This window comes from Aptenodytes forsteri, unplaced genomic scaffold (assembly GCF_000699145.1).
Source record: "Aptenodytes forsteri isolate BGI_AS27 unplaced genomic scaffold, ASM69914v1 Scaffold273, whole genome shotgun sequence".
Lineage (NCBI taxonomy): Eukaryota > Metazoa > Chordata > Aves > Sphenisciformes > Spheniscidae > Aptenodytes > Aptenodytes forsteri.
This window is the reverse complement of record NW_008795041.1, coordinates 1,856,062-1,879,097: the sequence shown is the minus strand read 5'-3', so window position 1 is coordinate 1,879,097 and position 23,036 is coordinate 1,856,062. Positions and strand designations below refer to the sequence as shown.

General features: G+C 50.5%; 1 protein-coding gene and 1 non-coding gene across 2 annotated transcripts; both read left to right on the top strand.

Moving 5' to 3' along the window:
* The first annotated feature begins 1,499 nt into the window (after window positions 1–1,499).
* On the top strand, window positions 1,500–1,572 carry TRNAV-UAC. The gene has a single exon. It is a non-coding gene; the product is annotated as a tRNA-Val (tRNA).
* Window positions 1,573–7,239: 5,667 nt separating this feature from the next.
* RS1 (retinoschisin 1) lies at window positions 7,240–22,512 on the top strand. The gene is made up of 6 exons (XM_009276886.2): window positions 7,240–7,369; window positions 15,668–15,693; window positions 16,006–16,111; window positions 20,602–20,743; window positions 20,878–21,073; window positions 22,214–22,512. The coding sequence occupies exons 1-6, from the start codon at window positions 7,240–7,242 to the stop codon at window positions 22,364–22,366; spliced, it is 753 nt and encodes a 250-aa protein (XP_009275161.2). The 3' UTR covers window positions 22,367–22,512.
* The last annotated feature ends 524 nt before the right edge of the window (window positions 22,513–23,036 follow it).

The window sequence follows — 23,036 nt, the reverse complement described above, 5'->3', positions numbered from 1 at the left end:
CGAGCACCCCTGCCCGCCCACCTCCCTCCCGACCACCCCAACCGCTCCGATCCCGCCGTGGAGGCACATGCGGGTTTTACGTGCTACAGTACGAGGTCCGCTTTCAGGGCCTCTGCCCTGCTCGTAAAGGAAAATCCTCGATGCTCTCAAGGTGAATTTTAGAAAGCAAATGGTCTCGCTTTCACGCCTCATTTTAAAAACGAGCACCCCTGCCCGCCCACCTCCCTCCCGACCACCCCAACCGCTCCGATCCCGCCGTGGAGGCACATGCGGGTTTTACGTGCTACAGTACGAGGTCCGCTTTCAGGGCCTCTGCCCTGCTCGTAAAGGAAAATCCTCGATGCTCTCAAGGTGAATTTTAGAAAGCAAATGGTCTCGCTTTCACGCCTCATTTTAAAAACACTCCTTAGTGTGTCCCATGCTGTGCCTGAGGGGATAAATCATAACTTTTGCAGATCCGTTAGGCACCACGCAACAGCTTCCTCAAGGGCATTACTGACACAAACTTCTGGCTCTGCCTCCTCTCTCCGTACGTTGTTTTAAACACTGTCTCCTGAACCGAGGGAATCATCTACACCTTCCTCCGCCACCGAAAAGAGAGCTGAAACACTCCGCAGCAAGCAAGGGAGCGCCTTCCCGTGACTGATTTACATGAAATCCACGCGGGCACGTTCCCCCGAAGCAGCGGGGGCGTCGCTGCGCCTCTCGCGGAGCTCAGCCTGCCTTTCCCATGCTTTGGTCAACCTGCTGGGTGCTGAGATGTAACGCACCAACCCAAGGACGTCCGTTATCCACTTACGTGGGAGAACAGAACAGCCGAGCAAATCAAAGGAGCAGCAGGATGCGCAGGAAGGCTTGCCAGCCATTTCCGAAGCGGAGCTAGAGCGCACAAGCTGAAAGCAAAGATGTACCGAATACATGCACGGGAAGGGGAGTGCTCACAGTACCCACCACCCGCGGCGTTAAGGCCGTCACGTGGCCCTCGCCCTCACTACCTGCCTCTCCGGGCCGTGTTTGGTGAGGCAGATCTGGGCCCGAGGCTGCCAGCTGAAAGGCCCCGACACGCAGAGGAACGCCTACCGTAGTCGCACAAAAACCTTACCTGTGCTTTCCTATACCGTGAGAGCTATTAAAGTGATTTACCGCCTTCACTGCTCCTCTGTAGCTATCCGAGGGGCAGAAAACGCATTAAGGTAATTTTTAATTACTACATTTTTAATTAACCAGCAATTTAAACAAAGAAAAAAAAGCCCGGGGTCTGCAGCTGCGGAGAGCTGTCCCGCCCTCCCTCAGAACCTGTCCCTCACCACCCAACGGCTCGCCGCGCGTCCAACGGCTGCCCGCCCACGCGGCTGCGGCGCGCGGTGGAGGGGAGCGGCGCGCCAGCGTCTCGTCGATAGGGGCAGTGCCGCGGGGGTTGATGTACGTGGCGGTTCCATAGTGTAGTGGTTATCACGTCTGCTTTACACGCAGATGCCGCGGGGGTTGATGTACGTTGTGGTTCCATAGTGTAGTGGTTATCACGTCTGCTTTACACGCAGAAGGTCCTGGGTTCGAGCCCCAGTGGAACCAGCGCCAACCACCATTTTCGCGTTCACCGTTAGTTTTTCATCGTTTCCTTTAAAGCGATGAGTGTCGGTTTGTTTTTTTCCTCCCCCAAGACGGGCAACCTTATAAGCACGTAAAGAAAGCGCGGGTCCTGCCGGCGGCAGAGGAGGAGCAGTGGGTGGCGAGGGGAGCGGAAGGGCCTCTCACGCAGGAAAGCCTGGCCCAGCAGGATCCTTTCCACAGCCCAGTGCAATAACATGTTTTTCTAAGAGTATTTGCATAATTTAGACAATGTTGCTGCAGCGCTTGCTTTTTTCCCCCAAAAAGCTGTTTCCCACAAGAACATCAACCAAAATGCAGAGAGACCCAGGGAGGGCTGGCGCTCCCTCCACCTGCCTGCCTGGCACAGCTCTGCGGGGCAGGATGTACAGGGTTTAATCTGATAGCTCACCATACTGTACTCCCTGGGAGCCATTTTGTGGTGGCCGGTAGCCCCCATGCCTCTGGTGTGGAGGGGAAGCCCAGAGTGGCGCAGGGGCCGTGGGCCTCGCTGCGCCAAGGCCTTGCTGAGCCACGGGTCGCTCGTGTGGGGGAATGGGCAAGCTGGAAGCCTAATAAAGGAGTGTCGCCCCTCCTTTTAAGCCTGCCTGATCTACAGGCCATTAGGGGCCATTTTGCATCTTACTCTGGGCCCCTTCTCAAGGGTGCAGCTTAGGCCCGGGCTGGCTGCTGTCACAAGGTGCAGACAGGGCCTCTCCCTGCCGCAGGTCAGAGGCTTTGTCTTTGGCGGGGCTGAACGCCACCTGCGAGAGAAGCCTTTCCCCACCAGCGTGGGCAAGGGATCCCTGCCTTACTATGGTGCCTTGGCCAGGTAACCAAACAGACCGCAGAGACCAGAGGCAGCCATGGTGGCAGCAGGGAGAAGCCACGGCCAGTGCCTCCTCCCAAGTGGGGCCAAGGGTGTGCAAGCACCCACACGGCAGTGGCAAAGGCTGCAGCCCGACGCATCCCCAAGGAGGTGTCTCACCGGGGCAGACTGGAGCACTGTTGCTTTCACCTCTGTGTTTGGAGGAGTGTTTGAGCACTGGGGAAAGGCCAGCGCTTTTCACAGCGCACAGCTAGCAAGCACGGTTAACTTCGTCCTTGTTTTCCCCTGTACTGTGTGTATCGTTGGTTTTATTAATCAGGAAAGAAAGAGCCATCTCAGCTTGCCTCGGAGCAGTTTAACTTTTGAATTATAATATGTTGTCTCACTTTGCACATGCAAGCCTTTAGAAAAGGGTAACCTCTGGGCATGGATGCTGCCACAGCATCTGTCTGTGCGTGGGAACCCTAATGGGTGCTGGGGCCAAGATGTCTCTGCAGGAGGAGGAAGAGGAGGGTCCCTTAGCTCCGCTGAGCTGGAGTTTGCTCTTGACTCTCTTTGCAGGATCAGAGTGGGAGGGTGTGATTTACCTGTCTTAAAGATGAAAGAGAAAAATTGGCTTAAATTACTTTAATCAGGGTCTTATTAAGAAACTTACCTTAATCATCATCATCTTAAGAAAACCATTAACCTTTGTCAGTGCTTGCTCTTACTAAAGAAACACTCTGGAGTATGGGCAAACTGAAATTAGAGATTGCAGTGCAGGGATACCTGGGCCAGGTTGCAAAAGCTCTTTTGGGTAGAAAGCACCCATATATCACATAGCAAGACCTAGCAGGATAAGGCCATAACATTAAGCACCGTAACGACACTAAGGGCCTGTGTATCCTGCAGCCTGAAAGTGCAGACGTACTCAGGTCTGGCTTTCCTCTGCTTAGCTTGGTTAGTGGCATGTGCGCAGCCCACGAGAGGTGAAGCCAAAGCAATCTATCCCGCCTCTTGGATAAACTGTCTTCCACAGATGGGCTGCTTCCAGGATACAGGCTCAAAGCTGAATCAGCTATAGCTAGACTTCTCCTAATGTAGGGTATGCATCTGACAGGAATGGTGATCCCATGGTGCCTACCCTGCCAACGACAGCCACAGTTCCCCCAGGTGCATGCGTGACAGGGAGTGGGCCTGATCCTGGTGGCCAGCATCCGGTAACTATCTGCATCATCTTTTGTTACATTTAGGAAAAAGGCTCCTTCTCAGAAGAGGACTTAAGCTCACACTTCAGACTTGTGGAGAGAATATTTTATTTCAAGAGCCAGATTTTCAGCATGTGTAGACCATTGTAGCTCCATCCATTTCAAGGGGATCCAGCTCCTGACGGTTTGACTTAAGCTCTGAAAGCGTTGGCAGTCTTGCTCTCTCGGCACGTCAGTATGCTGCTTCTGAGAGATGCCTGTGGTTCACGTGTACATGTATAAATGTGTATTTTGTACGTTCCCTAACTGTGCTAAAACCAAAGCGCACCAGTCACACATTTGTGCTGAGACATTGTGTGTCATGTGTGTTCAGCTCCCAGACGCATGAATCTTTGCACGCCGCTCTGATTTAGCTGTCTGGTACTCTGACTTTGGGAGAAACACAAAATCGCTATGTGAGTTGCACTTCTCTCTCACACGCGGGTGCTTTTGCCTCCTGCTTCCTCTCCGAGGGCACATGTGCACGCTGCCAGTCGGTCAAGCGCCAGGGAGGGCTCCGTGTGTTTTGAGAGCTTGTGGATGCACAGTTCTGCCATGCTCAGAAGATAATTCATTTCTTATAAGGAGAAAGCTATGGGCAGAAAGCATTAAGTCTGCATAAGATGCTGTCATGGGGCTCCTCAGACGGTGCTGAGCTATACCTATTTCTGTTAACAAAGCAAAGCCAAGGTACAGACCGGGGCACTGGCCTCTGGTCATTCATTGCTGTTTAATTCTTAGCAAACTCCTGGTAAAATTGTGGTTCAGGCCAGCTAACCCAGCTGGGGAAGAACACATGCCAGGGAGCATACCCGGGCAGGGTGTCAAACAGCCTCCACTTGGCTTCATTCCCACTGCTGCCATCCCAGGGGCTTCGCACCCTTACGTACCCCCGTGCCTTCATGTTGCGCCCCTGGAAACGCAAGCTGTACTCTCAGTTTCACAGACTAAAAACATCCCAGTGGTGCAGGATGGCCTTTGTGTTATTTGCCACAATCTGGGGGAAGAAAGCACAACAAAATATCTGAGGGCCATAAAAACAAACAAAAATGTCTTAGGGTCAATGGGACATGAGCTGGACCTGGAGAAGATGTGTGGCCAAAAGAGTGAACCTGCCCAGGCAGTTCCTGCCCCTGTTTTATGTAGCAGCGTGGATGTCACCAAACTGTCCTACTTTGGACCGTTTGTACCAGCCACAGTTTTGTTCTATAATCAATGCCAGGCTAATTTTTATCCTTTTAAAAAAATTATTTTTATTTTTTATAAAGGGCAAATGTAGCCCTTTCTGGTGCTGTATTGTGTACTGGCTTTAAAATGTTTTCTGTCTTCTGTACCTGAAAGTATTTGTATGCTTGCTAGGAATTAACTATGTGATTCATTTAGCAATGTTTTCTGCAGTGACAGCATGGTTTTGCTGTTTACAGTTATTAAAATGAAGGACCATCAACAGCATTAGACACAGAGCATCTAAACTGCATAGTATTTATACAGAGACTTTAATTTTAAGGCTCTTCTACTCTTCATGTGAACCAATTTGATTTTTTGAATGCTACAGACACATTTTTAAACAAAGGCTGCCCTTTTTCCTGTGGGGAGGGAATTTTATAACTGGGGAGCCACCAGTCTTGAGGGGTCCCTTTGGATGAAATGTCCTCTGATAATAACTGTGCTATTTCTGAACGTGATCCCTGAGCTATTGCATTTCTTACACAAAATCAAGACCGATTTGAAGGGTGGAGTTGACCATAAACCAAGCTGATTTTAAACTGCTTGGGGTGATGGGAGAGAATTTGGTTTCTTTTTTTTAAAATACAGGAGGTGATTTCTCTCTGGGTGGGCAGCTCTGCTTCCCAGTGACCTGTGCTCATGAGACCATAAGGCAAGAGGCTGAAGCCCTGGTCTGGTTTTCCAAGAGATATGTGGATGAAGGTATTTAGGGATTTTTAAGATGGGATTTTCAAGCCCATGGGATTTAGATACCAAGTGCTCATCAAGGCAGAGAGGGAGTAGACATCCGTGTGTCCTCAGCAGCTCTGGAAATCTCTGTCTCTGTGGCAGCCCATTTTAGACCAGATGGCAAAGGGAGGGAGAGAGAGCACCTTGCCCGGGTACTGTGTAGAGCCTGGAGCAAGATGCCGCACCATGGTGGATGACCAGAGGCTTCCCTGGTACCCTCAATGAGGCTCACGGTTGTTCACCCCCTGGCTGAACTTTCTGGTGGGTCTTGCTGACCCGATAGGTGTACTGCGTATGAGTGTGAGGCCTCTGAGAAAAAATCAGGAGCAGCCCCCTGCCCTTAGGAAAATGGCCTCCTTCCTGGTGCCTGGGACGAGCCGCCCTGCTTGCTTGCCCTGCCATGCGTTGATGCTTCCCAGTGTTTGGGCTGAGCTGGCCCAGGTCCATGAAGCAGGATGGCGGTGTCCATGCCGGGGTCTGCCTGCGATAACCTGCCCTCTCCCTGAGGGTAGATTAAAGCGGGAGAAGTGTTGGGTTGAGGAGGTTAAACTGCTCGAGGCTGAGCAAAGCAGTGAGCCCCCTTGGCAGGAGACTCATCCCATCCATGTTGCACGCCCTGGTGAGGCCGGGATGCATCAGCTCTGGAGCTGCGACTGCAGAGGGATGCTGTACCTGACATCCCATTTACAGGGCATTCCAAATTTGTGGGTATCCAAAGGCAGGTGAGATGAATCCTGCCCAGGGGACTGTTTCTGAAAAGTCAGTATCCTTGTTTGCACAGCATTTTTTGAATGGATGTAGACCAGAAGACTAGAGACAGGTCTAGATTAATTCAACAGCAGCCCACGTAATCTATGCAGCACTTTAATCTATTCCCTGTGCATACAATTCGAGATCTTTTGAAACAAAGAAAGCTGCTTCTGAAGCAATTACTTTCAAAAACCTCCATTAAAAATTCACTGCTAATTGCACATAATTAACAGAGATTGGAGGAACAGGTGCAAGATCCACTGGAGTCACTAGCAGTCTGTTGTTGTCTTGAATCTTTCAGTCATTTTAAAATCAAATGTGTAACTCTCTTTGATGTAAACTGGTTGAGAGGATACTATAGGTAGAACTGTTAGCAAAGGGAGGTTTACTTATTTGGTTTGAGATTTTTACAGCTCAGCAAGTAAACAAATGAAATGTGCTATTTCTGTTTGATCTACTAATTGCAGTTTTCAGCCCCTTGCAATTCAGTGACTGAAAGAGCAGTAAGGCCAGGGCAGATTTCTACACACAGCTATTATTAGGAAAGGCATTGATAGGGTAGAGGTAAATAATTGGGGTGGAAGATAATAAATACATACTACATACAACAGAAAATATATACTACATATATTTTATAACCATTAGACATCTGCATTTCTATGGAGGGTATTCGTGGTTTCTAGGTAGGTATATCCTTGTTTATTTGGACGTATGTCTACATACACAATCAGAGTCGCACTCAGAGTGTTAGTACCTCAGTACTTCTTACCTTTTAAAAACTGTTACACATGACACATCCTCTAGGATGGAGCTTGACAGTGATAATTGTGTAGTTGGCTTGATGGTACTTGATAAAATCATGAGTATGGAGGAGAGTAAGGTGCTTACGCAATGCTTAAGTTAATCTCATGCCTTCCCAGCAAGCCAAGCAGAATGCTAAGGAGCTATTCCCAAAAGAGGAAGGAAAAGATGCGGTTCAAGATGGGAAGCGTCCTGCTGTCTCTTCTTTTCTGGTACAAAGGTATGCACTTTGCCTCCTGAGAGGCACTTTCAGATGTCCCTCTTTGTATTTCTTGTTTCATCCACACTTCTTTCTTCTGCCAGGGACTGTGGGGTACAAAGCAAGCTCTTATCTGCGTTCTCATGGAAGCATAATGATTCGGGGAAAGGCAAAATTGTGGAGGAGATGTGTGGTTTATGTACATGAGTGAGCAGCGTTCTTACAGCTCTATGAATATTCAGTAGTAAAACTCTGTTTCACAAAATAATTGCAGTGTGAAAAAATTGCCATATAATTTGTCAAAATATGAATTTGCAAAGAAAATTGTAGTGCAGCTGAGCCAGTGAGTAAATAATAATGCTGATTTGAAAAATGAGGTACAGTATAACATGAAAGACTGGTCCTTCATTAATCAAAACTCTTGATTAATCAAAACCTGATCATTTTCTCTAGCAGCAAGACATTGCTGATGGAGATCTGCCTTTTTTTAAAGGCTCTTTCAGGTATTTTGGCCTGGAAAAGACTTCCAAAGGCACTTTAAGAACAAAAAGCAATCATAAGTCAAGAAAATGGGAAAAGTATTTATCAATTTTGAGGCTTTCTCAAATTTACTTTTCAGAAAAGTAGCAATGATAACAGGCAAGCAGGAGCTAGAAGAAGCCAGAAAATTCAGGGTCACGGTCTCCTTCCATTTTAATTAACCCAGCTGTGGAACGAGGAGATCATTTTCTGGGTTGTGTTTGAACTTCTGGCTTCATCAAAGCCAATGGCAAAGCTATTATCTTAAACAAGGCTGAGGTTGCTCTTGCTAAGTGCTGGGCAGTATCTACCAATATTACTGGGTGAATAGAGTATGATCTGTCAGTGTGTGGGACAGATTTATCAGACAGTCCAGCTTTTCCCCCATGGATGTTGAATTCTCAGTGTTTTGCTTCGTCTAGTTTTTTCTATCCTTCTCTGTTTCCACTGAATATTTTGGTCTACCAAATTTCATGGATAGGAAAGTGTTCCTCAACTAGCCATGCCTTCACTTCATCCTGTTATGCTTGGCTGTACCCCGCTCTGTCTAATTAATAGGTCTTCCTTTTAATCTTCCAGCAAATATTTGTGCGTTCCCCTCATACCTTGTCTCTTCGCTCTCCTTTGTTTCACACGGGAAGGTTACTGGTGCCTGAGCTTCTTGGAACGCTGTTTTTACCCGGACTCCAACGTTTTTTTCCCAATGGGTGGCATAACTGCAATTAGTCCTTGGAATGAGTTCATACCTTGCTCTGAATCCCAGACACAGCTTGCTTTTAATAGACACCCACACATCAGGATATTTTCAGAGAGCCTGCAGTGAAAAATTACTTGCAGGATCACTTTCCAGGCATCACTCCTTCGGTATTTAGTTTATTTTCTTAATTTACTGGTTTTCTTAATTTACTGGTTTTCTCTGCTTCATGGTCCAAGTGTCCTCTTCTGGATAAAGAGCGAGCAGCGACTCTTTGCCCAGGTTCCCCTCACACTCCTGCCTCTGCCACCACGGTGAAGGTGCCGCTAGGTCAGTCCTCTGAGCCACATGCACTGATGCCGTGATAAGCTCCTTAGCTTATTTTCTCCTGCAGAGCAAGTGGCTTAGAGGAGTACCCCCAGCCCCCGCGCCTTGGCTGGGCTCGTGTTTGCCGGGGACACCACCGCAGCAGCAGCAGCATATGGTGCAGCAGGCAGGCTTCTGTGACGAGAGCCGCAGCAGCTGCCGGGCCCCCTCCATATGGTGAGGGGGAGCACCCCGAGCCCTGGATTGACATGAATATGCTTTTAGCACATTGAATGTGACGTGCCCGCGCCGCATTACTCCATCCATGCTCACTACACGTCAGGGAATAAGCACATCTCAGCAGTTTAAAAGAGTGGATTTCTTTTTCTCCCTCTGTTTTTTTCAGCTTTGAAAAAAAAACCAAAATCAAAGGCCCAAACCCGCCTCTGGATCAAGTAAATAACATCTTTAGTGCCGCCCTTTGGCATAATCGATACATCTAATGAAATTACTATGCAGGCAATGTTCTGCAGAGCTCTAAGCAGGAAGGAACAAACATGTCAATAAGATCAGAAATTGCCAAAAATTTTCAAAGGAACACTTTGGAAAAAAAGATAATTATACATCTCTGAAGAAGAAAAGGGGAAAAGGTTGATTTTTTCCAAATTATTTATGTTTTTTTCAAATATTTTCACAACATAAAAAAATTTTGCAGAAAAATTATGGAGACAGCAGGTGTAAAAGAGAAATGGATATGCATTAAATAGGTATATTTGTCATTATTTTAAGTATATTTTTTCTCACTTTCAGATAAATACCAGTAAATATTAAATGAGACACAATACAAATGAATGAAAATGGAAACCAAATAAAAATCATTCAAATAAAAAAAATTAAATGGAAATGAAAATAATAAAACCATGAAAAATCCCCACAAAATGAATGAGGAAAACAGCAGCTGTGTTAAAGCACGAGAGAGGAGCTTAACACAAAGTATGAGACCTTCTCCCCTCCACAGGCTGATGCTGGTGCTGGTCTTGCCTTCAGTCTCTGGCTCTGGCCGTGCCTGTCAGTGATCAGCAGAGATGAGTCCTCGCAGGCTGATGTGTGCCGGGGCGGCGGTGCCCTCCTGGGGGGTGCCAGGGCCAGAATATCACCTACAGGGGAAACAGGCTGAGCATTTGGCCCAGTGCAGCTTTAGGTGGTGAGAGCCCCTGGATGAAAGCCCTGCTTTCACCAGGCCAGCCTAGCTCCCAAAATCTTTTGGTAGACACAGATCTGTGTATGCCCTGGGGGTCTCTGTCTGCCAGCATAGCTCCCAAGGACTGTTTAAAGCCTGCACTTTTTAGAAATAAAGGCACTGTTTGCACGACATGGTCCCCGCAGAGCCTGCTTAGCATGGCCACAGAAAAAGCCCTGGGGGAAAAACAACAAAAGCAACCATGAAGCGACCAGGCGAGGGAGCTATGCCTGCCAAGGGGACCTGGGGACCGGCCACGGCTGCAGCAGGGCTCCCTGGGACCATCGCCACTGGCGCAGGGGCAAGGAGAGACGGGAAAAACGCCATGGGCGACAGTGGCCTGGGACGTGGCAGCTTCCCCAAATGCACCTTGCTACAGAGGCTGGCGCAGCCTGATGTGAGTCACCTCGCTCGCCTGGCACGATTTCCAGGGCTGGGATGTAAAAATAGCCTAGGTTAATAATGAGGCAACCCACAAACTAGCACCTGATGGGCACAGAGGTACTGCAATGCTTTTTTCAGTGTCTCGTCCCTCTGTGTTGCTTGCAGACTGCCTCACCTAACTCTGCTTCCGGATGCTCTCTAATGTGACGCTCAAGGAAAACAGGGACTTGCAATGGTTTGCCTTTCAGAAAACGTGACAAAACCAGTGCCATTCATTCCAGTCACCTCTTTCATTTCTGTGACAGCTTTTCTGGGGCTCCAGTCACATTTTTCTGGTTTTTTTAAGCTGTTTTCCTTTCCCCTGCCCCATGGCCCACATGTGTAGAAGCGAAGCAGGTGACTAGCTTTGCAGCAGGAGCCACCACGCTGGGAAAGCGCTGCATCACGGAGGGAGTGCTCTCCACTGAGAGAAGCGAAGAGAAAACAATTTTGCTCATCCCTCTGAGCTCTGTTAAACGGAGATGTTGCTTACAGAGATGAAAGGCAAAATTAACTCTTTTCCAGCTGAAGCTTCTAGGTCACCTAAATCAACAGATAAACATCTAAAGTCAATAAATAAACAAAGTTATTAACATTTTCCACATACTTTGCCTGCAATGACCAGGTTTATGTGAACTTACTCCAGTAAATTGAGTGACTGACATTTATTCTGTGTTATATTTTATTTCTCTGTTTTGTTTTATTTTATAATGTGCTTTCTCATGCTTGTACATCTGTCATTAATTCTATCCACACTAAAAAAAGATGGCTTGCTGTCGTGGCTCTACGGTCAGGATATTCAATATGATTTCTCAGAGTTGACCTTATCAAAATGTGCCCAGCCTTTGGCGGTGTTACTTCTGCCCCCCACTTACCTTCCTCCTTTCTTTCTCTTGTTCAACCACGTTCTTAATGACCACAAACTTTCTGAGACACGTAGTTACCTGTTCCTGTCATTACAATGCCAGCAGCTGAGCCTCCTTGCTACCACTTGCCCCTTCCTTTCCCCAGGTAGCCCAAGTTGTGGCTGCTGCTTTATCCCACCTCCACCTTGGGAAACCCATGTCCTCCCAGCATCCCAGGACTGCCTCTGCCAGCTCTTTTCCTCCTCCCCCAAATCTGGGACAGTCCCTGGGATGTCTCTGCCCTCCATCCTGCCCAGTGGTGGGTGCCTAGCGGGGCCGCCCCGGGGTCCATGCTCCAGCCCAGCCTCACTGGGATGGGTGCTCCGGCACAAAATCATCCCCTGATGCTTGTCCAAGCCCCAGTCCCCAAATCCGGTGCTACGGGGTGACATTTGTGGACGGCAGTGCATTGGATGCGCCATGCTGCAGGGCAGGATGGAGGGACAGGAAAGGCGCATGCCGTATCTCCCTGCCTCTCACAAACACGCACAGATAATAATTTATTTCACTGAACTGATGGTTTGCTGAATGTCCTGGGGCACTGTGGGGGCTGTAAATAGGGCTCTTTCCTTTTTAATGTTTTGGGTTTTTTTTCAGTCCTGTACTTTTAACACAACAGCCCCCAGCGGCTGTGCAGGACTTATGACTCTCCCACGAATTGCAGCAATTCGTTCTGTCTGACCTACAACTACCAATTATCTTTGTAACCTTCCTTGAAGGCAAACACACTCACTATAAAAGCATGCTGGCCATCACATTGTTAGACTATTGGCAGCCAGCTTTCCTCTTCATTTCCTTTGTAGGACAGGGCCCGTCACAGCTGTAAACACACCAATATATCAATTACTACTTTTTCCGGCCGACTGCAGGCAAGGGCATCTTTTCCTCTCCTTTCCTCTCCCGATGCCAGGGGTTATCAGGCCGCGCTGCCCAGGCAGGATGTTTGGCCCATCCACTGCCGTGCTTAGCCCAAGCCAAGCCTGCCCGCTCCCCTGTGCCGCAGGCTGCAGCTGCCAGCGGTCGGATGGCTGAGCTGCTCATGGGAGCGAGCCCTTAGCAGTTAACCTCTTGCAGCTCAAAAAGGCATAGTTGACCTCCTATTTGAGATGCCAGCGAGCCATGCGGCGAGGTGTGGAGGCCCCCAGCCCACTGGGCACAGCCGTAGGGGCAGCAGGCTGGCACCCCTGCCTTGGCACTGCCTTTGCACCACTGTGTGTCGCAAGGCTGACCCAATAACACGTTGCACTGAAAAAAGGGCTTTTGTGCTTGAAGTTCACACCCTTGCTTGATTTGCAGTGATGTCCCCTGGCTGACAAACCTAAAAACCCTAAAAGCTGCTTTTGTAGCTCAGGAGCAGGCATCACTGGCCTGGTGCAGCTACCCAAGCAACACCAGGGCAGCCAGGGTAGGAGGGTTTATTCCTGGTGGTTGAGTGGGTGCTACCGTACACCCACCCACCTGAAAACTGTTCCTTTTTTTTCTGTTGTTTCACTCACAGCCATTGGGTTTCCAGCTGCATCTGTCAATGAGGTGCCAAATTTTGATCTTGGCTCTCAAACACCCGGCAGGGACTCAGGAGGCCTGCTGAAGGGCTCAGCATGGACCCAAAGTAATACCCCTACATCAGCCTGGTAATTCACGCCCCCTTTCCCCACTGCAGGCACATGGTGCACAAGAGTAGGCTTCACCACAATACAGTCTTCCTCATGCTGGGCAAATGTACCTGACACACATGTAAGTGGGCTGCTGGTATGCAGTGGAAGAGAAAAGATAAATATTTTATTCCTATACAAAGTATATTCATTTGCTAGTTTGTTTACCAGGTTTTCTCTGTAGCCCCAAAGTCCCCCTGCAGCACCTTGGGTGCTCCAGGGGAGCCAAGGCAAGTATTTATGCAAAGAGGTGCAGGCACCTTTGCTTTCACCTCTGTGTAGCTCCACTTACTTGTCAGGTCATTGCCAGGCCAAAGTGCATTTAACCACTGGGAGGAAAACACAAAATGATCCACAAAAGGTTTTCCACAAAAATCAGTCTTCCAAAGGTGAAAATAAAGAGGTTAAGAAATATGTAGCGAGCACACATCTCTAAATGAAACTTGAACACCTGCAGATTGGAGGAGCTGAGGCTGCAGCCCCGTGAGCTCAGACCTGGGCTGTGGGGACGCGTGACAGGCTGCGCTGGCTGGGGAGCCAGGCTCCCAAATCCCAGGGTACTGAAGCTAGTCCTTGCAGCCGGTGCTCCCGGAGCAGGGCACCCATCCTGCCAGGAAAGGCCACCATGGCATGGGCTGGAGGGGCAGGAGCGGCTCCCACCGGCCCAGCTCCCATGCCCCCGCTGCCAGTGCCGCTCCAGCATTGGCATCAAAGAAAGCACCAAGCGAGCAGGAGACGCGCTTCATTGCTTTTATTGGCAAAGGCAATACAGTTTCGATAGTTGATAATGTCTTGGTTTGTAGCGTATTGATCTGATGACAGGCAGCTTTAACTTAAACCACCCTCATGCTGTGTGGCACAGCAGAGAGGTGGCAATGCACTGCGTAGCCTTGGGCTTGCACCTCCGCCTTGGTTTTGTTGTTGCACAAGAAGTCATGGGACTTGGCTGGGGGACATCTCTGTTGGGAAAGGTGGAGCGCGGTGTTGCACATGGCCCCCAGCCTACGCTTTCCAGGAGGCCAGATCTGGAGACGTGCACCCATGTTTTCCTGCTGAGCTTGATGGGGTCTGGGTGCCCCCCTGCCTCCCTCTTGGGCCCGACTAAAAGCCACGTATTTTTATTGTAGACCAACGTTTACCTCTTCTGCCAGGACCGATGCCTTGGGTTAATGCAGTAAGTTCCTGATGCCAGAAATAATGGCCTGGGACACTGAAGCAAAGGAGACCATCTCCGCATTAAAGAAAGGATTTTTTTCTTTATTTCTTGATCATTTTGTTCTTTGCTGGGGTCTTTCTTTCAGACTCTTGATACATTCAGACTCCATGTCACACCCAAGGAGCAGTTGCATTTGAGTAATAAACGGAGCTTTGTATATCGTTTATATTTCAGCTGATTATAATTGCACAGTGTTTGTGAGTCTTTTGAGATGAAACTTGCTATAGAAATGTGGGATGTAAATTCCCAGCATTAGTTGGAGCTTCCTAGGCTCAGCAAAGTGACAGTGTATGAATGAATAAATAATAACTAGATTTCAGTGAATAATTCAGAGTCTAATTCATTTGGTGAAAAGATCCTCTTTTCCTACCCAGAAAACCTCTGTTTGGAGATGGTGGGTTTCTCATGGCTCCTGCGTGCAAGTTTTTACCTGCTCAATAGCTTGGTCCTTAGTGGCTTGCAGATTCCCTACTGGTATTGAAAACAAATGTTTGACATTTGACTTGTGTTGATGAGTTATCAGTAGTCACGGGACTATTTTTTTTAGTCATTTTATTTTCATAGTTGTCTGGGCACTATTCTGCCAGTCCAAATGCTATTAACATAGTCTGCTTTGGATTGCACTGGGAAGCGGGAGAGCCCTTTCAGTAAAGAAAGGGCTCATAAAAACCCCATTGCTCAGTGGCAGGCAGGAGATAAAACAGGTCAGATGTTACAAAAATAGCGGCTCTTCCTCTACAGCCACAACAACTGATTTTCTCTAAGAAAGAAATAAAAGACAGTCTCTTATGTAAGATGGATTGGGAAGACCTATTTACATTTCGTTTTCCTCCATCCCATCCAGCGGGAGTGATCTCAGGCCAGGCACCTCGCAGGGTGTCCCGTCTCCTCTGAAGGCACTGGGGATTTGCGGTGGCACCAGGCTGAGATTTCACCCTTGGGGTTCATCAGCTCACACGTTTTAAGGGCAAAAGGGGACAGGGAAACTGTGGGGCAGGAAGACGGCAAAAAGGGATAGGGGTGAAATTAGCTGTAAAGCAGAGGCCAAGGGGGCTGGCATGGGTTTCTCCTCAGGATGTTTCAGGCGTATCTGATCAGAAAGAAGAGATGCCAAAGGCATCGAAAAGAAAACACTGTGGGGGAGTAGCATGAGCACGGGCACACGCAGTGCCCTGTTCCTGCCCACGTCCTCTTGCTTTCCCCTGGCAATCAGCTTGGGGAAACGCAGTAGATTTGTCAGTCCTTTCTCAATTTATTTGTCCCCAGCTCAGGAGTAAATGTTCATTGCATTTCCCGACGTTTGCTTGCAGCATCTTTGTTTCTGATCTCTCTCTCTCTTCTTCCCCCCATGCCCGCTGCCCCAGCTGCACTGGCCCTGTCCCCAGGAGAGGTAAGTCTCTCTGGCTGGTTTGGCTGCCGGGTAGATGCTGGGGGCCCAACACTGCCTGGCTCTGGTGCCTCGAGGCAGAAGGAGGGAAGGCACCTGGGCCTCCAAGCCCAGACACGTGCTCTGACCTCTGAATCCAAGGGGGAGTCATCCCATGTTTCGTGCCGGGCTGGCATGAAGAAAGGGGCTCAGAGAAGGTACAGCAGCCTGGGCAGGCGTGAGTGTCTGTCTAAGCTTCAGGACTCAGGTTTAGCCTTGTGTCACTATTGTTGATGACTATGTTGATTTCTTATTGGTTTTTTACCTTCCTTTTAGGATGAGAGACTGGAGCTGTGGCACAGCAAGGCTTGCAAATGCGATTGCCAAGGAGGTCCTAATTCGGTGTGGTCCAGCAGGACTAACAGCTTAGAGTGCATGCCAGGTAATGGGCCAGTGCGCTTTTAGCCATGTTTGGTGATCTTCAGCAGCTTCCCCCGTTGCACCCTGCATTGCAGAGGTGGCATGTTATGGTGGTACTTGTTCGAAACCCAGCTCCTGGTGGGGCCGGGGGAGCTGCACTGGTGGGAGGTGCAGGGTGACCCCGTACCTTCGGGCAGAGGGGCAGCAGCAGCAGGGGCCGTGCCTGGGCCTTGGGAGGTCACCCAGGGTGGCCCAGGCTGGCCGGTGCCGGCAGGCGCTTGCCTGCCCTGTCTTTACAGCCCCCAGTGCCGGTGCTCCCAGAAACTGCCTGGGGCAGCTACTGCTGTGTGCAGGATTTGCTGTAGGAAACCTTTTGTACAACCTAGGCTGATTCTCCCTTGCTGCAGTTTAGCCTATGACATCTTCTCCTCTCCCCAGGGGTCAAAGAAAACAGTTTATTCTTTCTTTGCAGCATATTTTTAAACAGTAAAAGACCACAATTGTGTTTCCTTTGAGTTTTCTCTGGGCTGCCCCTGCCCAGCTCTTTCGGCCGTTCCTCACAGGTCATGTTATCGGTGCCCAGCTGATCCACAGCTTTAGCTCATGTGTCCCACAGAAGTTGCACTCTTGTTCAGGCCCCTGTCATGCAGATGTCAGAGGTGTTCACCCCCTCTGGGGCTGGGTGCCAAAAGTGGTACCTGCCTGCCTCATGCCCACTAGCAACCACCTCTTCCCAGCTCCTGCAAGAGGCTGTGCAACAACTTGAGATGTGTTTTGCTGCTCCTGGGTTCCGCAGGGGAGACAGATGGGGAAAACAGTCACCCCCGTGCTCACCATTTGGTATGGCTGCCCTGAAGGAGGAGGAGGTTAAATGAGTTACCCTAGAAGAGGTCTGAGTGAAAGCCAGGATGGGCTAGAAAGCAAATAAAAATGTGTATTGACAAGAAGATATGACACCATCGCTAGAGCTTGCAGGCATATGCAAACAGAAATGAGAGGGGGAATAAACCCCAGGCATTTCTATCCCATGCTTGTGTTGGACCTGAAGGTTTCCATCCCATGGCATGAGGCAGCTGACAAGCACAGAGCCTTTCCAGTCATCCTTGCTGGGCCATCTGCTTCCCCTGAGCTCTCCCTCCAAGCACCCTGCTCCTGTGGAAGCCGTGTCCACCTGGGACTTGCCCGAGCTTGAGCATTGCCCACAGGCTTCTTCCCTGCCCAGAGAAACTACAAGGAGAGGATTCATCTGCCGTGCATGGGTGGTGTCTCTCCCCCAGGGCAGAGTGGCCCAGACATCCCCAGTAAAGGGTCACGGCTTCTCAGGCTCTGTCCTTCCAGTTTCTGCAGCTGGTATCTCCACAAGGCTGCCTGCTGGGGCAAGTATGAAGAGGAAGAAGGCATTTGCTGGAGGCAGCCCCTGTGATGCAGAAGAATCACTTATAGGAACTCCAGAAATGACACTTTATATCCCTTGTTCTGAGGGCTTCCCCCAGTCTCTTATGAAAGAAACCCATATGCACTACTCCAAACATGAGTCTGAGCTGGCATGGCACTGCCCGAGCTCGCCACTCCCTTTCAAAGGGCTGGCCACCACAACTCTTTTTTGTCACAGCATCATCACGAAGACCACCTGTGATGGGCAGGTCCCTGCAGTCCTTGCATTCTTGTCGCAGACTCTCTCCATTCAGAAGGTGCCACCCTGCACCTGCACATCATCCACCTGTAACTGTATCCCTTTGCATGGAGCTGCAGTAAAGCATATTTTGGACAAACGGAGATTACTGCACACTCCAGGTCACCATGTAGGATCCCCCTGCTTCCTGCAGCCCTGCTGTCATGTGCAAGGAGCAGCATCGGCATGCTCACACGCACCGCAGAGCCTCATGGCAATGCTGAATCGCAGCCGGCCCAGCAGAGATCCCCGACCAACCCCTTGGGAAGTCCTTCTTACGGTGGCTCCCTAACGGCACCTACGCCTAGCATGCCAGCCTTGTCCTACTGCACGTTTTCTTGCTGTTTAACCTTAACAATGTAGAGTTCTCCATCTGAAGCCTTGCTACAGCCTGGTACCACCCTGCTATCGCTTGCACCAAGGAATCACAGAATCGCAGCATGGTTTGGGTTGGAAGGGACCTTTGAAGATCATCTAGTCCCACTCCCCTGCCACGAGCAAGGACATCTTTCACTAGACCAGGTTGCTCAAAGCCCCATCCAACCTGACCTTGAACTCTTCCAATGATGGGGCATCCACAAATTCCCTGGGAAACCTGCTCCGTTGGCTCACCATCCTCATCGTAAAAAATTTCTTCGTTATGTCCAATCTAAACCTACCCTCTTTCAGTTTAAAACTGTTGCCCCTTGAAAGGGAAGGGAAGGAAAGGAGACACGGCATATTTGGTTGATCCGTCCATGGCCGAGAGACACGTGTGTGAGAAGAGCAGCTCTAGGTTTCCTGTCCAGGCTAGGTGTGATGGGTGCTTTCACGCATTAGCATTCTGTAGCTAAGTAATGAAGGCATCTTCCTTGACCAATGAAGGCTGTTCTCCTGAATAAGGAATGTTGTCACTGTTATCTTCCAGCTGTCTCTCTCCCCAGGCAGGGGGGCTTTGCACTCTCCTCACCCAGCCCAGCCCAGCCCAGCCACGGCAGTGTGGCCTGGTGTCCCCGCTGCCTGGGGACGGTTTGCAGAGCAGCTGTGCTGAGGTGTTGCAGAGCTGTCTCTGGCACAGCCAGAGGGGAGCAGCTGGCCTTGCAACCGCTGCACGAGTTTTCTCCAGGTTGGCGGTAATGGCGTTAAATGGCTTAGCCAGTTTGGCCGGGCGGGCACCAGGCATCTGTTTCGCGGGTCCCTGCGCGTGATGCAGCCAGACGCGCCAGAAGGTGACCTGCTAATTGCATTACGGTTGTGTGGTCTGCGGATTAATGTTGCTAAAAGTAAAGTTACGTGGTGTTCAAGATAAGCCTGCCGAGTAGTAAACACACAAAGCCACCCCAGCCCGGCCGCCCTCTTGCACAAGGGGAGCAAGGGTTTGTAATGCAGTGGAAAAGCATGATGTTTCCGTGCCTGGAGGAAGGTGGGATGGCAGCTATGTCTTTTCATGGGGAAAAACACGTTAATGAGGTACCAACTGAGCAAGATATGTTAATGAGATATTGATGCATACTGTATCGACCTAGTGGAGCTTGCTAATGAGACATCGACTGTGCCACCCCAGTGCTGGGGCGTTGCACCGGGGAGGCTGTGGTCACGCCGGGCCCTGGGCGCCTGCTGATGCTCCCCACATGTCTGTCATTTTTAACACAAGGCATCATGCTGGTTGGTCAGGCATGGCTAAGGCAAGGAAACATCCTACCCATGAGTGAAGCTGCGCAGAGCTTTGCTTACTCCTTTATTGCCGAAACCCATGAAACGAACTACACTAAACTGGAAAATGTGACAGTCACCCTTGGGGGACCACACATGCTCCACAGGCTGCAAAATTAGAAAAATGCTGCCCATGATATAGATGTTTGCCCAGGCAATTTCCATCTGACACTTGTGAGCACCTTCTTTATTTGTATCTAGATACGTAGTGATAACCTGCTCGCATAAAAAATGAACATAACAAAAAAAAACCCCAACTAGGTCCAGGTAGCATGCAGGCGCTCTGCACGGCAGCATCACCAAAGGCTTACCTTCCAGAGCACTGTGTGGTGACCCATCACAGAAAGTTTTAATGATGAATGAATATTTCTGCCCCTCGTGGTTTTGCAGCCAGTGGGAGTCTTGCTGAACTTCTTGCTATCACAGAAGACAACTGTGGGGTCAGGTTCGGTAGCCTGAAGATCTGAAGGCAAAAACTCAGATGGAGATCCCTGAGCCTTCGGCAGGGCCAAGCATTACACCTCACTGGCACCAGAGTACCCGCAGATTTTCCACAAGACAAGACCATCTCCAGATACAAAGATAGTCCCCATAGCAGAAAATGCAGAAGTTCTGAGGGTGCTTGTGGAGGGATGATCAGAGCAGGCTCAGCAATTTTGCTGTGCAGGCATAGCCATAAATCAAGACAGTGGATGGAGGAGCAGAAGGAGATAAAGTCCAGCAAGAAAATCCATGCCAGGCATTTCTCAAGGACCAGGCAGAGGCTGACAGCCTGGAGGTTGGATCCAGGTTGATGGATCCAGTCTGGATCTGCTTCCACATGCTTGCAAGAAGGAGATTCGGACTGCAACATCTGAATAAAACCTTCCCCCCCAAATGCTGCAGGCAGCACAGGTTTGGGAAGTTTGAGAGAGAGACGAGTCAGAAATTTATACAAGAGAAGAGTTAGAAATGAAGACCCCATGGCCCCTGGGAGCAAATACTGCAGGGGTTGTTGCCTAGGTTTAAGAGCATCCCCAGCATCCTGGCCAGGGAGGACAGGGAGCAGTGAAACCACAGAGGGTGTTGACAAGTGTGCAAATGCAACAAGGAAACAAAGCCAGCCGCTCGTGGCCTTATGATAGCATGTTTTTTCCCTTGTTCTGCAGAGTGCCCCTACCACAAGCCCCTGGGCTTCGAGTCCGGCGCTGTCACCCCTGACCAGATAAGCTGCTCCAACCCCGACCAGTACACAGGCTGGTACTCCTCCTGGACAGCCAACAAGGCCCGCCTCAACGGCCAAGGCTTCGGGTGAGTCTGAAAATGCCTCCCTGAGGGGTCCCGTGGGCAGGCGGGCTGGGGCAACCCCAGCAGCGTCGGGGCAGGAGGGGCCGCCCAGGAGGGCAGGCCCGGAGGGTATAGCGGGGCTGGTGATGTCCCCCCAGGTGCGCGTGGCTCTCCAAGTACCAGGACAATGGGCAGTGGCTGCAGATCGACCTGAAGGAGGTGAAGGTGATCTCGGGGATCCTCACGCAAGGGCGCTGCGATGCCGACGAGTGGATGACCAAGTACAGCATGCAGTACCGCACCGACGAAAACCTCAACTGGGTTTACTACAAGGATCAGACTGGGAACAACCGGGTCAGTGGACTTTACGCTTCAGCCATTGGTGGAGCAGGGGGCACATCTGGTGACACAAAAGCATCGGGTCTTGGCAAGGAGGTGCCCCAAGAGGGGTTCCTGTGGGAGCAGCAGGGTGGATGGGGCCTGGTGCTCACCCCACATCTGGGGGCAGCATGGAGAGGGGTGTCCCCCTGCCATGGTAAGAGCAAGTGCCACGCTGACCAATGGCAGAAGGACAAAATACATTTTTTGCTAATGACGATGGTGGAGTCTAGACTAAACTCGGCAGGATGGAGGCATTAGCTGGCATGGCAGGGGAAGTGGCACCTCCATGATAAAACCTCTTTCTTGGCCAGGGCCGCACTATGCCAGCCGTGCCTGGACACTGCAAAATGGGTGCTCCTTCTTTTGCTGTAAGTCCAGGGCTAGTGCACGATTAATGATGCAGAAAAACCCCTGAGACAAAATCTGCAACTATTTAAGTCACAACCCACTGAACCGTTCGCACGCTGCACTTATTAGTGGTTGGTTTGAAGTGAAAAATTGCACAGGGGACCCTACAGTGGTGCCTGTGGTCCCCGTGCAGCCCAGGTGGGCTAGGGGATGCCATGGCTGCTGCCTCCCAGGCATTGCCAGTGTCCATCCATGGGGATGGCCCTGTCCCAGCATGGGAGGCTCTGGTTGCTTTGCCAAAGCACCAGTTCCTGCAGCCCTGGGGAGATGCTAAGCTTTCCCAAAAAAAACAGGTCATGGCAGTGGGAAGCATGGCAGTGTGGCCAAGCAGAGGGGAAGGGCCCCCAAATATATTTTTTGTCTATATCTGCGTATCTGGGAGCCCGGCTTGTGAACTGCAAACAGCCAAGGTCAGCCACACTCACTCCAAACACATGGTGCCTTGCTGCCAGAAGGTGAATGAGAGAGAATGGGGTGAGATTAAGTCTAGCTTAACCAGAAAAAGTGGAGGAACGATGGGGGGGAAGTGACTTACTCAGAAAACCCAGTCAGTGTGACAAAAATTGTCTGTGTCTGGCTATTTTTATTTTGGGGGTGGGAGAGAGGGACCTTCCTCCTCCTCCTCCTCTGCTCTGCACAGGCACCCCAAACTCATGGGGCAGGATTTTCAGCCCCCTAACTGCCCGCCCACACCTCTCTCCCCAGGTTTTCTATGGCAACTCGGACCGCTCGTCCTCGGTGCAGAACCTGCTGCGGCCGCCCATCGTGGCCCGCTACATCCGCCTCATCCCGCTGGGCTGGCACGTGCGCATCGCCATCCGCATGGAGCTCCTCGAGTGCCTGGGCAAGTGCGGCTGAGCACCTGCCTACCTCACGCTGTCTCCTGGGGTAGATGTGTAGGTGTCCACCTGTGCAGTCACCCCATCTCGCCACTGACGCTGGCTGTGGTGTAAATGCCCAGCCTGCAAAGGGAAGGGCTGTCTTGAATAAAATGTTGCTTTGCACCACGCCTGGTGATAAAGCTAAACCCTGCTGTGAAGCTGACAGGTGTTTATGGGGCGCACATCGGGGAAGGCAGGAGGGTTCATTGCTGCGGCTTTGATCCTGTGAGATGTGGTGCTTCTGGCCCTGGGTGTTAGGTTGGGGAAATCATCATCACAGCGTGCTGTGGAGGCCAAAGGAAATGCAGATGGGGTCCAAAGGCAGGGCTTCGACTCCCTCAGGGAGGGCAGGTCTGTGAGTGATTATTTGTCCCCGAGCCCAGGCACCCCCCACCGCCCCACCGGGGCCAGGGCCAGGGAGGGCTCTCACGCCAGGGCAGACATCTCACCCTGCTTTTCCTCATGGGGATCAGGCCTAGCCAGCACGGATTCATGAGAGGCAGGTCCTGCTTGACCAACCTGATCTCCTTCTATGACCAGGTGACCCGCCTAGTGGATGAGGGAAAGGCTGTGGATGTGGTCTACCTGGACTTCAGCAAGGCCTTTGACACTGTCTCCAACAGCATTCTCCTAGAGAAGCTGGCGGC